Source organism: Fragaria vesca, linkage group LG4 (genome assembly GCF_000184155.1).
Source record: "Fragaria vesca subsp. vesca linkage group LG4, FraVesHawaii_1.0, whole genome shotgun sequence".
Lineage (NCBI taxonomy): Eukaryota > Viridiplantae > Streptophyta > Magnoliopsida > Rosales > Rosaceae > Fragaria > Fragaria vesca.
Genome location: NC_020494.1, coordinates 13846072 through 13863436, shown reverse-complemented (window position 1 = coordinate 13863436; position 17365 = coordinate 13846072). Strand labels below are relative to the sequence as shown.

The 17365-nt window shown below is 38.8% G+C and overlaps 3 protein-coding genes and 1 pseudogene across 4 annotated transcripts in view; 2 read left to right on the top strand and 2 right to left on the bottom strand.

Moving 5' to 3' along the window:
• The window catches only part of LOC101300141 (leucine-rich repeat protein soc-2 homolog), a 3087-nt gene extending 1140 nt beyond the window's left edge, over window positions 1–1947 (top strand). The window contains exons 2-3 of the mRNA XM_004298160.1: window positions 120–851; window positions 927–1947. Of these exons, the coding sequence (XP_004298208.1) occupies window positions 120–806 (687 nt within the window). The 3' untranslated portion in view covers window positions 807–851; window positions 927–1947. The remainder of the gene's footprint in view (window positions 1–119; window positions 852–926) is intronic.
• Window positions 1948–3780: 1833 nt separating this feature from the next.
• On the top strand, window positions 3781–8784 carry LOC101299859 (TMV resistance protein N-like). The gene is made up of 5 exons (XM_004298159.1): window positions 3781–4271; window positions 4465–5563; window positions 5680–5955; window positions 6458–7993; window positions 8122–8784. Exons 1-5 carry the CDS (start codon window positions 3781–3783, stop codon window positions 8782–8784), a joined length of 4065 nt encoding a protein of 1354 aa, XP_004298207.1.
• A 634-nt stretch (window positions 8785–9418) lies between these two features.
• Window positions 9419–11189, bottom strand: LOC101309047 (annotated as a pseudogene). Its single transcript, XR_184495.1, has 3 exons — window positions 10660–11189; window positions 10257–10446; window positions 9419–10187 (listed from the first exon to the last, which is right to left on the bottom strand). The product of XR_184495.1 is annotated as a TMV resistance protein N-like (transcript).
• Window positions 11190–13107: 1918 nt separating this feature from the next.
• LOC101299578 lies at window positions 13108–13509 on the bottom strand. Its single transcript, XM_004298158.1, has one exon. It carries the CDS (start codon window positions 13507–13509, stop codon window positions 13108–13110), a length of 402 nt encoding a protein of 133 aa, XP_004298206.1.
• Between the last annotated feature and the right edge of the window lie 3856 nt (window positions 13510–17365).

Sequence of the window (17365 nt, the reverse complement as noted above, 5' to 3'; positions counted from 1 at the left end):
TCTCTCTCTCTCTCTCTCTCTCTCTCTCTCTCTCTCTCCCCACATGCACAAATATAATTATTTATGTTTTTGTAAAATTTTGACTACTAACAGTTAACACAACCATATGCATCTTGCAGTTGGTGCAGGCCGGCTTAGATCAGCATGTCTTGTCCTGGAATCTTAGGCTTCCAAGTCTCCTGGAAATTGAAGTTCCAAAGTGGTTTGATAGGGCTGAGGTGGATGCAAGTGTGCTTCCCGGTCATGAAATTGGTGATATGTGTGAAATTTTGATAAGAATCCCTAGGAATCTGAAGGCTGAGAAAATAGGATTGGTTGTCTGTGTTGTTTTTGAAATTACAGAAGAACTTTACCGTTACCGTGAAGCTGAGCATTGTTTAGTGACGGTTGTGATTGATAAAAAAGAGTATAAAAATAATGGCCACTATTTTGAAGCAAAAGCAACAGAGTCATCGGCTCATGATCTTGTATTAGTGTGTCTGATATGTATTGCTTTCAAGGAGCTAGAGTTGGTGGATCGTGTGGTTCGAGTTATGTGTCACCATAGGTTGCTCCTAAAAAGTTTCGGGGTCCACCTGGCTAATATGCAAGAGAATGATGGTGATCATGTACGTGGTGAATACTTGGCACAAGAAAGATATAGGGATGGCAATGCTAGCATTTCTGATTTTGAAAACATAGAGGGGGCAGCTGTGGCATCATTAGTATCAGATGACAGCTTTACCGGGGAAGGACACGATGATCATGATGAAGGGGAACAAGAACGGGAACTTCATCGTCCAACAAAAAGATTCAGGTGGCAATAATGCTATGATCATCCATGATGGGGATGATTAATAGTTGGATTCCAGGTAATTCATATTTCAATACAACAAAAAATCTTAATTGGGTTGTGATAATATCTCACTGACCTGCTTTTTCTGCAGTCATAGTTTTTTGAAGTCGATCTCGAAATACGGCAGTTGATGGCCAGCGGCAGAGGCACCAATCTGGATTTATGTCATGGTCAACTCAATCGCGATCAATCAACAGGAACGATGCTGGGTTTATAAAGTAATGTCGGGTGAACCACCTTTTGGGAATGGAGATTTTGGGGAGGAATTGATATTGGCATGTTCGGGTTTGAGTATGATGGGGAGGAGAGAGAGGAGAATTTTAATGGGGATATTAGGGTGAGGGAGGATGGAGATCTGAGGTTTGTGTGTGAAGAAGTGGAGCAGAATGGTTCTAGTTTAAGGAAGAAGAAAAGAGGGAGGTTATGGCCGGGTTGGGAAAGTAGGCGTGGGCTTTTATTGATAACCAGCTGGTGCTCTATGTTGAGGGAAAGGGAGGCTCGGTTTGAACAGTGTGATGTGGAGAGAGAAAGGGAGAGACAGAGGGGTGACAGTTTTGGATTGGAGTGTGAGCAAGAATGGGAATGGAAATGGGAGGAATGGGTGAAGAAGAAGGAGAGAGAAAAGGCAAGGGAGCAGTTGAAGAAGCAGAAGATTGAAGAATGGGAAGCATTCGAGAAGGACAGTGAAGGGAGAGAGAAGAAGATCGGAAGAGAAGAAGCGTTGATTCATGATGGTGAATGGGAGGAGAGGATGAATAGGAGGATGTCGGAATGGAAGAAGAGGATGGATAATTTTGCTGCTGGCATTTTTCATGAGCAGATAAATCTTACAAGCCTTTACTGGGATTGTCTCTCAGTGGACTGCTCATCCAGCTGGACTGTCTGATCATTCCTGTGCAAGCAACCATTATTTATCACAGATGATGCAGAATTTTCGCCTTGTGAATAGTTTGGTTCATGACAATGCTAGGGTTGTTGGAGACAATCAAGATGATCAGATCATTGCGCTCCACATGTATGCAATTATCTCTGCAGTGGTGGTGGATATGTAAAGTTTAGTGAATTGCTTAATGTACTCTGATGAATACTTTGTTCATCAGTAAGGTATGGTTCTATACTGATCTGTCTAGCTCCAAATCAGTCAATAAGGGCTATTTATTTGTCGATCCAATTTTTAATGTAACTATCTTCCTTAGAATGAATTTCCTTTTTCCCCTGATTAAGATTTTGCCAATTTGAGTGTAAGATCAGATATTTATTTAGTGTATATTAGTGTGTAGGATTTTGATGTGGTACAGTGATTTCTCCTTTTGTGTGAAGCTCTCTTTTACTGGGTTTGACCCAACTAAATATAAACTAGCTTAGTTATAACCCTCCATTATTATGTTGTATTAGTTTTTCTATGTGTATTTAAATCAAGACGAAATAGCTTTAGCGAAAGTACCGCTTCCATCTGAATTGTTTTAGACATTTTAGTATTTCAGTAAAATACTGAGCTGTAGTAAGCATGGCCCTAGCTGTTCAAAGCATTCAGCCTCCTCATAGAATTCACTATTAGTTGTAGCGTGCCATAAGGAAAATTAATTCATAGTTCTTTTTGTTACTTGATACTCTCAGCATTTAAGGTGATGAGAAATGAAGCTAAGAAACTAAACGATGAGGGAAATCACTTTTGTCCTTGGCCATATTGGATCTTTACTGTATGAGCCTATGAGGAAAATAAACTAGACTGTACCTATGTGATTATTGTAGGAAACGATTGCTATTCTGTTTGTAGACTCTTAGGTGATGAAAAATATGTATCCTCATTTTTAGTCTCTTCAATATGGCCGGAAGAGGTAGCTACATTATAAATGTTTTATTGAAAAACTATTTTCTTATACAATAGCTAGTTACATATATATAATGTATATTACACTCATTTTAACATATATCCATGTCTGTATCTGTCTTTCAACATTGCAGGTTTGTGTTTTTCTGTCTGGCTATTGATTCACAACACATGATAATCACTGATCTGTTCTTTTCACAGCCTAATTTAGTATGATGTCATTTTTTTTTTAATTGAAATTTTGTTTAGTCTTTGTTGTTTGAAGTGGACATCTGTTTAGTCCTTGTGGTTTTATTTTAATCTAAATAGTCTTTAAAGTCACAATTTTTCATCTAAATAGTCCTTATGGTTTTATTTTAATTTGAATAGTCTTTAAAGTCATGATTTTTCATCTAAATAGTCATTCCAACAATTTTCTCAGATAAAGGTCATAAGGACTATTTGGATGAAAAATTATGACTTTATTCAGATTAAAATAAAACCATAAGGACTAAACAGATGTCAACTACAAACCATAAAGACTATACAATATTTACCTTTTTTTTTTTTTGTATAGTATGATGTCAGTTAGATTCAAAATTTTTGATTGGCTTTTTCAGATACTTTGGTCTGATTGATAAAAATTGTTTGAATGAGCAAGTGAATAAGGCAAATGAGGTCTATTTTTTTTGTTAGTTAAGGGTTATGCCCTTAAGATTGCTTGCTATGAAATTTTCATCAAAGTTTGATGCAGCAGTACGACATGATCTGGAAATGCAGGTTTTCATCTTGCAATGCAAATGATAATGTCTATGACCTCTACGGTGTCAGTTAGGTTACTAACATGCCAAGGCCCACTGACAATTAAATAATTAACTTGGTCTAGAACAACTAACTTGTTCTAGTTTTTTTTGTCAACTACTTCTCTATTGTTCAGTACGTGTGGAAATGCAGCATTTGTGCATATTATAATCCAATGATTGTGATACCATACCGACTAAACTTCCTCTCCTCAGCACCATAATTTGTTTTATTAGTGACTTTGAAAATCAGATATTCCAACTCTGCCTCTTTCTTCTCCAAACTCCAGAGGAGACTATGAAAGAGTCTCTCCTGTGATCTCACAGCTTTTCCGATGGTGATCATTGAAGAAGCCTCTTCTTCCCCATCTTCTTCCACCCGTCCATGGAAGTACCATGTCTTTCTGAGTTTTAGAGGTGAGGATACACGCTACAATTTCACAGGCCATCTATACAGTGCTTTACGTCAGAAGGGAATCACCACCTTCATGGATGATCAGCTCAAACGTGGAGAAGAAATATCAACAGCACTAATCCAAGCAATTGAGCTCTCCAAGATTTCAATCATTGTGTTCTCTAAAGACTATGCATCCTCCAAGTGGTGCTTGGATGAACTTGTCAAGATTCTTGACTGCAAGAAATCAAATCAACAAATCGTTTTGCCAGTTTTCTACAAAGTCGATCCCTCGGATATACGAAATCACAGAGGTACCTTCAGGGTAGGACTTGCTAAGCTGGGACGCAAATTCAAAGATAAGGACAAGGTGCAGGAATGGAAGAATGCTCTCTCAAAAGCAGCTCGTTTGTCAGGGTGGCCTCTCGATGAGTACGTTTCAGTTTTCTTCTTTTAAATTTCTTCATTATTTTGACATAAAATGAATTAATCTTAATATATTACCAAGTTATACAAATGACAGTACACTTAGAACTTCTACAATGTAGTATGCAGTTTATTTTATCTGTGACTGTAAATCTGGATGTGTTTTTAACTTTTAATTTTCTTGATTAAATATTACCAGAAAATGCTCCGAAGCCAGTGTTATTCAGGAAATCATTGAACTTATATCAAAGAAACTCGTAAACATTACAAATTTGGATGTGGCCAAGCACCCAGTAGGAACAGAACCTCGTGTGAAAGAGATAGAAAAGCTTTTAGGTGTCGAGGGAAGAGAGGTTCATATGGTAGGGATATGGGGGACTGGTGGAATTGGTAAGACAACAATTGCAAAAGCTGTTTATAACTCAATTGCTCTTAAATTTGATGGGAGTTGTTTTTTAGAAAATGTTAGAGAGAATTCAATGGGTAACGAAGGTTTCGTCAAGCTACAAAAGAAACTTCTTTATGAGATTCTAAGGGAAACAATGGAGGTGGCCAATGTGGCTAGAGGAATCAGTATGATCAAGGAAAGGTTGCAATACAAAAGTGTTCTCTTAGTTCTTGATGATGTGAGTGACATAAAACAGTTAGACAACCTAGCTGGTCAATGTAGTTGGTTTGGAATGGGTAGTAGAATCATCATAACAACAAGGGATAAGCAATTGCTGAGATGTCTTGGTGTTAAATTAATATACAAGGTCCAGGAATTGGATGATCATGAAGCTCTCGAGCTTTTTAGTATGAATGCCTTTAAAAGAAGCCGGCCTTTGGATGATTATGCAGAGCTCACAGAACGTGCAGTGCGATATGCTCAAGGCCTTCCATTGGCTTTGACTGTTCTAGGCTCTTCTCTATATGGTGGCAATGTGGAGAAATGGCAAGCTGCATTAGATGGTTTCGAAAGCCGTGAAATTAAAGATGTTCTCCAAATAAGTTACGATGGATTGGATGCCGTAGTGAAGGCAGCTTTTCTTGACATTGCATGTTTCTTCAAAGGTGAATACAGGGAACATGCGGTACAAAGACTTGAAGCCCTTGGTCGCAAACATGCTAATGTTATCATTGATGTGCTCATAGAAAAGGCCCTCATCAGTATTGGATACCAGAATTGCATCTGGATGCACGACTTGCTAGCAGAATTGGGTACAGATATAGTTCACAAAGAGTCACCCGATGACCCTGGAAAGCGTAGCAGGTTGTGGTTTCATGATGATGTTTACCGTATTCTAACAGAGAATATTGTAAGTGCATATCTTTACTCACCTCAACTTTAATCATCTTTCTGTTAAGTAGAATCTGAAATTTAATTATTTGAGAAGGAGCTAGGTGTGTTAATAGTATTGCAATTTCTTACCAGGGAACAAGGAAAATCATAGGCATCAAGGTGGAGCTACCCAAAGATTCAGATGTGATATGCTTTAGTGGTACCACTTTCTCCAACATGCAAAATCTTAGATTGTTCATATACCGTGCTGGACGCTATTCTGGAGTCGCTGATAATTTGCCAAACAGCTTGAGGGTAGTTGATTGGCCTAACTGTCGTTTAAGATTTTTGCCATCCATTCTTCCAAGAGAACTTGCTCTACTCAATATGCCTATGAGTCGCATCACAGTAATGGGAAATGGACTCAAGGTGCTCTTTTGGTCTTGGACACACATGTAGAATATGTGTGGTGGTTTCGCATATTTATGTCTAGATTATCATAGAATTGAAATTTGTTTAGTCCTTGTGGTTTGAAGTCAACATCTGTTTAGTCCTTGCGGTTTTTAATCCGAATAGTCATTAAAGTCAGGATTTTTCATCCAAATAGTCATTCCATCAATTTTCTCAGTTAAATTGCTGACGTGGCCTTTAATTGAGAAAATTGTCGGAATGACTATTTGGATGAAAAAGTCGGAATGACTATTTGGATGAAAAATCGTGACTTTAAGGACTATTTGGATTAAAATAAAACCATAAGGACTATTTAGATGAAAAATCGTGACTTTAAGGACTATTCAGATTATAATAAAACCATAAGGACTAGACAGATGTCGACTTCAAACCACAAGGACTATACAATATTTTACCCTTATCTATGTTCATTCCTCTCAGTTTTTATTTCAATCTAATATTTTTGTTCTTTTTCTTGCAGCATCTAAGATATCTGACATCAGTAAATCTAAGAGGTTGTCAACACCTAACAGAAGTCCCAGATTTATCGGGAAGTCCAAACTTACAACGTTTGGATCTAGAGGGCTGTATAAATTTAGTTGAAATGAACCCTTCTGTTGGATTCCTCAATGAACTTACTTATTTAAGTGTTATCAATTGCCCTAGCCTTGAGACTTTTCCAAAGGAAGCTAGTTGGAAATCCATGAGGGAGCTTCTGCTTGGCTATTGTCCAAGGCTTAAGAACTTCATAAAGATTGTGCAAAAGATGGAATCCATTAGAGAAGTGAATCTATATGGATGTGGCATAAAAGAACTCCATTCAAGTATTGAATATTGCACTTCCTTGGAAGCTTTGATTTTGGTTGGAAATCCAATCAGACAATTGCCTTCAACAATTGGTTTGTTAACTTCCTTGGTGGTATTGGAAGCGTCTGAAACACTCATTGAAGAACTGCCTTCAACGATTGGAAATCTTACTTCTTTAAGATACTTGAAGCTGTCTGAAACTCTCCTCAGACGATTGCCATCATCGATTGGGAGTCTCACTTCCTTGGAGAAGTTGGACGTGTCTGAAACTCTCATTGAAGAACTGCCTTCATCAATTGGTTATCTCACTTCTTTAAGAGAATTGAGTCTGTTTAAATCTCACATCAAAGAATTGCCATCATCAATTAAGGGTCTTACTTCTTTAAGACAACTGAAGCTGTCTACAACTCCCATCAAAGAATTGCCTTCATCGATTAGGTATCTCACTTCTTTGGTTCTGTTGAATGTGTCAAAAACTCCCATTAAAGAACTGCCTTCATCAATTGGTTGTCTCACTTCCTTGAAGGAATTGGACGCTTCTGACACTCTCATTGAAGAATTGCCTTCGTCATTTGGAGATCTCATTCGCCTTCAACGTTTTACACTGAAAGGATGTATAAACCTTAGAAATGTGCCGCAAAGTGTTTACGGAGGGCTGCAACATCTAGAAGAACTAGACCTCTCTTGTTGCCCAAAACTGGTTACATTTCCAAGCAGGGCGAGCGCTTTGGTTTCACCAAGTGCAGAATCACTTCCTCTGATGCTTCCAACCAATTTAAACATTGCAGATGATGATTGCGGTCAATTATTGTTTCCCGAGCTATGGCATCTACGTTTTGAAGAATTCAAATTATCAGTCTCTGATTTCCTAATGAATCTTGACTGTGTGAGCACATTATTGACACTTAATCTATCAGGAAGCAGTTTCGATAGTCTTCCCGCATGCATCAGCAACTTTCGTAGGTTGGAATCTCTAGATTTGGGTGGTTGCAAGAAGCTTCTAGACATCTCAGAACTTCCAGCACCTATACAAAGCATAAACCTGGATGATTGCGTATCGTTGGAAAGATTTTCAGAATTATCAAATATACTGCAACTGAAAGACACTCCAGGATTTCTTCGCAGGATGAAATTGTCTAATTGCCATAGACTGGTAAATAATCTTGGCAGGAACATGGTGTCGGAGATGGCAAAAGCATTACTGAACCAGGTTAATTTCCATCTCTCTATAATCTAAATACGTGTAACGTGTGTATGTCTGTATGTGCATGTAATTGTGTATAATATCAATCACTGATCAAGTAATGATTAACACAACCATATAAATGTCTCTTGCAGATGGTGTCTGACGGCTTAGCTTGGTATGTGGAGGACTGGAACATTGTACTCCCGAGTCTCCCAGGAATTGAAGTTCCGAAGTGGTTTGATTCGGGTAAGGTGTACACAAGTGTGCTTCCTGGTCATGAAACTGAGTATGATATATGTGAACTTTTGATCAAAATCCCTAGGACTTTGAAGGGCAAGAGAATAGGGTTGGTTATCTGTGTAGTATTTAAAATTACCCAAAACTTTACTGGAGGTTCTTGTGGTTGTACCGCGACATTTGTGATAAATAAAGAACTGTATGATGGCAGCAGTGAAAGCAATTTTGGTTCGAAAGGGACAGAGTTATCAGCTCACAAGAATGTATGTTTGTGCCTCGCACGTATTGATTTCAAGGAGCTAAAGGTGGTGGATCGTGTGGTTCGTGTGATTTTTCGCACGTATAGTAGTAGTTCAGCTGGTCCAGGGTTGCTCCTAAAGAGTTTCGGGGTTCACCTGGAAAATTTCCAAAAGAATATTGATAATCAAGCATGCGGTGAAGACTTGGCACTCGAAAGATATAGGCCGAGCAATTCTAGCAGCTCTGATTTCGACGATGAAGAAGGAGAAGCTGTAGCATCAAATATAGGCAGAGCAATGCTGGCATTTCTCAGGTGCTTTGGAATTACCTGCTTGTGATCCTGGTCGCGCACAAGGTGCAACAACCCTCCCTAGCCAGCTGCTAGCAATGAATACAAATTAACCGAGGCCTTGAAGTGCACTATGATCATTACTAGTTGGATTTCAGGTATTAATATTCTATGCCACATGCTTGAACTCTTAATCTCCCTTGTCATAATTTTCACTGACCTGCAATATCGAAGAAGCTTATCTTTTGCCAATGTTGATGTTGAAAGGTGGTGGTTGATGGTGAGAGGCCTGAGGCACCAATTAATCTGGACTCAGATGATGGTCAACTCTAGATCGATCCACACAAAGAAGACTGAGTTTGTTCTCCAATATCAATTGATGTTTCCTCATTGTTTGCTGGCTATTAGTGCCCTTATGTTTATCACAAGTGCAGTGAAATAATGCTATATACCTGCAAGCACTGATAAGTTATTAATCAAACAACGCACCACATATCTTATCCTAGCATATTATTAATTAGTAAGAAAATTCATATATGACATGAAATTTTGATCTTCCCAACTAAACTAGGCAAACTATCTAGACTTAAAAAATGAAAAAGAAAATGGCAATGTGTGAATGTGCAGCACACCAGTTGTGGCAGCCTGCACAACTGGTTTGATAGTGTTTTCATCAGTGGTATAGATCATAGCACTCTGATCCTCTACAGATATTGAGTTGATTCTAAATCGAATATACACGTAATTTAGTGTCTTGTGGTTGAAATATAATATAAATTGAAAATCAAAAGTTGATAGACAAGTTGGTGCACATCTATCAGCATGGTAATATTCTCAGTCATACACTCATACTCAGCTGCTCTCATCTCTCTGAAATGGGTCTCTGATTCTGAAATGATGGGGAGAATTCGGCGACGGCGGACTACCCGGCTGTAGTGATCTGGGTTGAGGCCGGGCTGCAGTGACCTTGGTTGACATTTCTCAACACTTCCACCACATAGAGAAGAACCTAAAACAACCAAAGCTAGTGGAAGGCCTTGAGCATAGTGTACTGCACGTTCTGTGAGTTCTTCATAACCAACCAAAGGCTGACTTCTTTTAAAGGCATTCATACTAAAAAGCTCGAGACCTTCACCATGAGCCAATCCTTGAACCTCATATATCAAATCAACACTATGACCTCTCAGCAATTGCATATCCCTTGTTGTATGATAATTTTGCTACCCCTACCAAACCAACTACATTGACCAGCTAAGTTGTTTAACTGATTCATGTCACTCGCATCATCAAGAACTAAGAGAACACTTCTGTATTGCAACCTTTCCTTTATCATAGTGATTCCTCTAGCTACATTGGCCACCTCCAATTTTGTTCCCCTTAGGATTTCACAGAGAAGTATCCTTTGTAGTTGCACAAAGCCTCCAGCACCCTTTGAATTTTCCCTAACATTTTCTAAAAAACAACTCCCATCAAATTTATGAGCGATTGAGTTATAGACAGCTCTGGCAATTGCTGTCTTACCTATTCCACCAGCACCCCATATCCCTAACATATGAACATCTCTTCCTCAACACCTAAAAGCTTATGGATCTCTTGCACACGAGGTTCTATTCCTACTGGGTACTTGGTCACATCCAAATATGTATTGTGTATAACCTGCTCTGAAATCTCTTCAATGATTTCATCAATTTCACTGGATTCAGAACAATGCCTGCGCATTTAATATAAACAACATTTAATCAAATTAGAAACACACATTCAGATATAAAGTCATAGAAAAAATAAATACATGTTATGTTATAGAAGTTGAATTAGTGTAAATAAAGTTCAATTATGTACTTCATTAATCAGTCATTTGTATATATAATATAAAAGCAATGAAGAATGTGAAAAGGATATTTAAAGCTGGTGGATAGAAAAATACCCTGAGAGAGTCCACCCACACAAATTTGACGCTTCTCTAAGAGCTGCCTTCCATTTCTGCACCTTCTCCATGTTATCCTTGAATTTGCATTCCAGACTAGCAAGTCCCTCCCCGAAGCTACCTTTGTGATTTCGTATATCCAAGGATCGACTTTGTAGAAAACTGGCAGAACGATTCGTTGATATGATTTCTTGCAGTCGAGGATCTTGACAAGTTCATCCAAGCACCACTTGGAGGATGCATAGTCTTTAGAGAGCACAATGATTGAAATCTTCGAGAGCTCAATTGCTTGGAGAAGTGCTGGTGATATTTGTTCTCCTCGTATGAGCTGATCATCCATGAAGGTGATGATTCCCTTCTCACACAAAGCGCTGTATAGATGGCCTGTGAAATTATTGCGGGTATCCTCTCCTCTAAAACTCAAGAAGACATGGTATTTCCATGGACGGGTGGAAGAAGATGGAGAAGGAGAGGCTTCTTCAATGAACACCATTGGAAAAGCTGTGAGATAACAGGAGAGGAGAGACTTGAAAGAGTTTCTGGAGTTTGGAGAATAAAGAGGCAGGGTTGAAATAAATGATTCTCAAGTCACTAATAAAACAAATTAAGGTTCTGAGGAGAGGAAGCAATCATAGGATTATAATATGCACAAATGCTGCATTTCCACACGTACTGAACAAGAGAGAACTAGTTGCCAAATGAAATTGACAAGCTAATATGCATATCAGAGTTCTGTATGAAAGCAAAGTGGTCAGCACCCAGCTGATGTAAAACGTCTTATGCAGAATTTAATATATATTCCCAATATACCAACCGCTACAGAACATGATAAGGCCTGCAAGACCTTTTGTATTTTATAGGTGTATCTTGTCTGTTTAGCATCCTATTGTTACAGAGGCTAATTTAATAACTAGAGTATGTTACTATAGTGATAATTACCATTTGATTCATTATTACAAAAATGATCGATAAGTAGCTAGCTGCTCCAAGACTACAGTATAAAGAAATGGCTTGCCTGATAAACAGAAAATAAACAGGATGACAAGGAAACCCACATAACCCTGGTCAATTCCTAAAATGTAATCCCTAATTTATAAAGCTCACCCAAGAGACAAGCATAAGTTCCCAAATATTTTGCTCAATGAAAGATTTATAAACAGTAGAATTATTATCAAATCAAATGTCAGAATGAATGATAATTGTGCTAACAGAATGACACCAACATCTGAAGTTGAACATATAACCAATATTCAGTCAGTAAGCCCAGTGACTGTAATTGTGGAAGTAAATAAAACAATGTCAACATGTATAAATTCAATTTATGCAGGAGTTTCCCTCTCGACTCATCTGGAAAACAAAACAAAAATTGCAGCCAAGTCACCTGATCTCTAATGGTGTGTTGCAATAAAATGCAAAGACAACATAAATTCATCAAACTAGGTCAAAACTCACAAGAATTAAATGGAGATCCACATGCATCTGTTGTTCATCACCAAGGTGTAGAAACTTATTCTATAGAGGAAAATGCATTGCATGATGAAGACCTGTCAAAGTTTTCTGCATTTCCAGATCATGCCTTACTGCTGCATCAAACTATTGATAAAATTTCATTGCAAGCAACATTAAGGACATAACCGTTAACTATCACAACAAAAAAAAAAAAAAAAAGACATCATTTTCCTTATCCATTTCTGTCTCATGTCAACTCTGTCTTTAAGCATGGTTCTAAAAACTTTAACATGTCACCTATTTCAAAAGACTCAACCTAGCAATTACTGTTGAGTGTGAAACTATGCTGCATGCTTGAGTGTGTGTAAAGATGCTAACCAGTTTAGATTTTCAATGATCCTCATATTGCTTGGAAGATACAAGGAAGGGCTCCCCTTTCCAAGACTCCAATTTCCTGATCTAAGCTTCCCATAATCAGAGAGCACTGAGCTATAGAAATTAATTCCCATCGTTCCAGTGCAGTGCACCTTGCAGATGTCTTTACTAAGGGCTTGCCTTGCCCTCAGGCTCATTCCCTTATTTCCAACTTGAAGCTAGGTCCTACACCTAAAGGTTGAGGGAGGAAGTTACAGCATAGCATGCTTAACTATGCACCTTTATTTGTTGTCAGTAACTATTGATACACTATAAGTTGTAATAACTAGCTTGCAAGTCAATTAGTAAGTAAGACAATTCAAATTTCAGAAAGCTGCAATTCAAATTTCAAATTTCTGCATTCATCCTCAAAGAAATTTTTTCATTTTTGGGTCCCAATCTTCATCGAGTCTGAAACCCTAGAATATGCCGCTGGACTATTCAAAATTGAAATCAAAGATGAAGAATTAACTTGTCCAAAATGAAAATACATTAGCCTGTGTACCTGAGCTAGACTCATACAGGAACTTAGGAGCAGCATTACCCATAATGCCAACTACTGGATGTCACAAACGAGATATCACACTAGTTCTTGGCCTTCAATGAGTTGTTCTCCTTGATCCTTGCCCGGTTATCCAGCTTAACAAAACACTTGAGATCTTCATAGGGGAGAGTTTCAATGTCCTTCCTTCTTAGTTCGCTCAACGCAGGACGCTTATCAACTAGATGCCAAAGCCATTCAGAGTACTCTGAATCAGGCAAGATTTTAGGATCGGTCCCATCCTTGAGTATATTGGCTCCAACCACAGTAGTAGACTTGACTTCCTTGTCCAAAATTGAGGCTTTTGGTGCATCACCAGCGCCACCTTTGGAACCCTTCTTTGCCTTAGCAGAAAATGCTCGTCGCCCCGACACTAACACCCCAACAGCTTCCACTTCTATGGAACTGACAAGACTCCTCAACGATCTCACACGACTCATAGCCATAACCGTAGCTATTATCCTTCCCTACACAAGTTGCTTAACTCCATAAATAACCTAACAAAACCATCTCTAAACAGAATCAAGCAGTAAACTTTCTGCACTAAACAATCAGGGTTCCACAAGAACCTAAGTACCAATCTCAACTGAATCAATAACGAACAAAATCAATAGCATTTCAAAGGGGTCATTAAATTTAGGGTTAGATGACCTAATTTCAAACAGCATCATGAAATTACAGAACCACGGATTCTTCCTCTATTTGTAACAAACTGAATCTGAAAACAGAGAGATTGTGTTTAATTGGAAGAAATAGCAGCAAAGTTTGAAGCTTTATGTCGAAACAACCACGTTTTCTTAGTGTAGAAATCTTTCTTAGAGCAGTAGAAAAGCTAGACGAAGTACCTTTCGGCCGTTTGGAGCGAATCGGCGGACCAAGTGAGAGAAAGAGACCGAAGAAGAAGAAACATTCAAATCTTTCTGGACCTCTATCGGGTATGGGCCGGGTTGGGTACTTGAATCCTTAACTATCCTGAAATCACCTCCTTTTGCCTCTTCTCAAAAAAAAAAAGAAAAAAGAAAACTTCTTTTGCCATATCCATTTTCAGATTGAGATGGGTATTACCCAGCGTGTTGCAAGTTAACATATTAAATTATCTCGTCTGCAAGTTAACATATTAAATTATCTCGTCCACTACGTTCTGGATGCATGAGTAGTTGAGACTCAAAATCATGCCTGCATATGGTATTTTGCCATATATGTTTGAAAAGGGCAAACAATACAAACACCATGTAATGTGTGTGACATACACTAAATGTCAGACTAGTCTCTCAAAGCGTCAACTATTTCATTCTAGCAAACGAATCGAAGCGCCTCTCAGGAACGACGTCGAAGCCTCCCCATCGGAGCAACAACGATCTACAACGTAGTCCGCCGTCTTCTCGGTCCACCCCCTGATAGCCTCTTTCCTTTCGATCTACCGGCACCGCAAACGCTCGTTCGGCAGTGGCCCGAGCTACACCAGCGAGGCCAGAAGCCAACGCCAGCGTAGAGGAGACGCCGGACAAGCAACGAAACCAAAACTCTAAAACCTTTTCCTTTCCATTTTACAGAGCAAACTCATCCAAGAAATGCAACTTTTATAAATAAATAAAGATGATTTGCGTAACCCTCGTAAGAAATGCAATCTTTGGTACTATGCGATGGTAAAGTCTTCTATTGGAATAAGTGAGTGCACCCATTTTGCAACTGCTTGTTTCTTCCGAACTAGTTCAAAATGAATTAAATTTTGTAGTTGATAACCTTACTAGGTCTCTAACTTTGTTAACCGTATGGTTTTACTGTCTTTCCTTATTTGAGTCCCAACGTTTTATTTAGATTAATTAAGAAAGGAAGTTCTTAAAAGTTTGTGTTGTACTTATACACTTTCTTTCGGTAATCGGAAAAAGAACATTTTCCAACAGCTTAAAGTTGTCTTCTTATAAATAATCAACACATACAACTAAAAAAATAAGTCGTGGTAAGTGAGAATTGGGTATTCTCAATGAGTTATACTATCATATAACATGTACAACTTTTTTTCATCTATCTGTTCATGGCAGTGAATATATATGCGACACGCCATCTTGACTTGGATTCAAATTTGTTAATCACCTTCTACTTGACCATCTCAATGACCATTATCTAGATTGGTGACACATGTCTCTTCAAATTGTTTTACTTTATTGTTGATAAAAAAAATGAGCATGTGTCACTAATCTAAATAGTGGTCATTGAGGTCGTCAAGTGTGGGTTGACAAATTTGAATCCTCCTAACTTGATGTCAATTTAGGGAATGAGTGTTTCTCTTTCTTCTCCATCCCCTATTTTGGAGAATGTGATGAGAAAATTGTTAGACCTAAAAACAACTTTATATTCTTTAAAATTGATATTAAAAAATAGGAAAGCCGTTTGAGATGCTCTTAAATCATCAGTAATCAAAGTAAAAAAAAAAGAGTAAATGACACTTTAGTACTAATTTTAAAGGTTTATTGCCCATCCCAATGAAAAACTTTTTCCTATGCCCATTTCAATTAAACTTAATAAAATTACTTTTCTACCCATAACTTATCTATCTCTCTCCTCTCATTCCGGATCTCTCTTTCATTTCTCTCTCTCTCTCTCTCTCTCTCTCTCTCTCTCTCTCTCTCTCTCTCTCTCTCTCTCTCTCTCTCTCTCTCTCTCTCCTCCTCACCATGGTCTTCTACGTCATGCCCTCTCAGACTCTGATTCAGATTCACTCCTCTTCCGACTCCAAGACCTCCTACGCCGACAGCTCCGGCAGCTGCGTCCACGTCTTCTGCTTCGACCACAACCTCAACCTCCTCCCCATCGGAAAAGATCTCGAGCTCTTCCTCCAAACCAAGCCCGGTCTCAGCTCCTACGCCTCCAACCCTCGCAGCGCCACCCTGTCGCTCTCAGATCTCCTCCACAAGGCCGAAGCCGTTGTTCCTAAGGACCTGCGTCCCTTCACCCCCATCCGCGTCGGCGCAACCGTCGGCCTCCGGGCGTTAGGTGTTGATGCATTTAATCGCATTCTCCAGGGCGTTAGGGATTTGCTCAAGCAGTCAAGCTCCCTCAGCTCCCAACCTGATGTTGTTACTGTCATCGACGGAACTAAAGTTTACTGGAGGTAGTAAACTTTAGTTTTTCGAATCTAAATTGTTCTTCCTCTGTTTTAGTATGTATTATGGCCTTGAAAACACTGTTTTGCAAGTTTACTACCCCCAGTAAAAGTTTACTAGGGGTAGTAAATTTTATTTTTTGCATCTAAGTTGATTTTTCTCCGTTTTAATGTGTACTTATGGCCTTGGATGACACGACCCACCCCGGATTTCACCCTGAAACCCAGAGTAAGTCGTGCGGGGACCACCTCCAAGGAAAATTTACTGAAAAGATTAAGAAAATCTCCTTTGCAGATGGACAACCCTAACTCGAAAAATTTCATATTACACTCTTAATTTAACACTTCTGAACATCCCATAATATACAAAAATTCTAAAGTATTCAGAGCTACTAAACACACGCGGAAGCAAGAAAACACGAGTAGGTTGAACAGGTAACCTACTGGCGAAAACTGGCAGAAATGCGGGTGACTATGCCTCGTCTCCTACTAGATCCAACCCGAACTTTGCAGACTGGGCAATTTAAAACGAAGGGCCCAGGGGAAAACATTTAATAACGTCAGAGTGAGTGGACAAAAATAAAATAATAAATAAAATATTTATGTTTCCCCAAATTAATTTCTAAGGAAAAATCGAATGCATGCCGCAAGCGATAAACTTTTATCTCATAAAATATCGAGCCTCTTAGACTCTATAATATATGTATGTATTTACACTCGTCCATACTCCCTATATAAATTCATGGGTCTATATAGGGCTACTACGCTCGCGTCCAACGCTCACGTCACGCCTTAATGCGGTGCTACACTACGCCATCAAGGTGGACAGACGGGTGTATAAATATGTGTCCATACCCCCTATATGAATTAAATACTCAAATAGGGCTACTACGCTTACGTCCAACGCTCACGTCACACCATAATGCGGCTATATGCTACGCCATTAAGGTGGACAGACACATATGGCTAGCTAGCATTTTTTATACATACTCTCTCATATATACATATTTATATTCACCGAAAATCCCATTTTCGGTAACTCTCTCTCAGAGAAATAAAAGCGTCAAAATTAATTGACGGACAAAATACTCCACGACATTAATTATTCAATCGTGAACTTAGCATGCATTTATTAAACAAAGTCCACTCACAAATTAGGCCTAAGCCTGCTGTCGATCTGGGGTCTCGTCTGCTCGAGC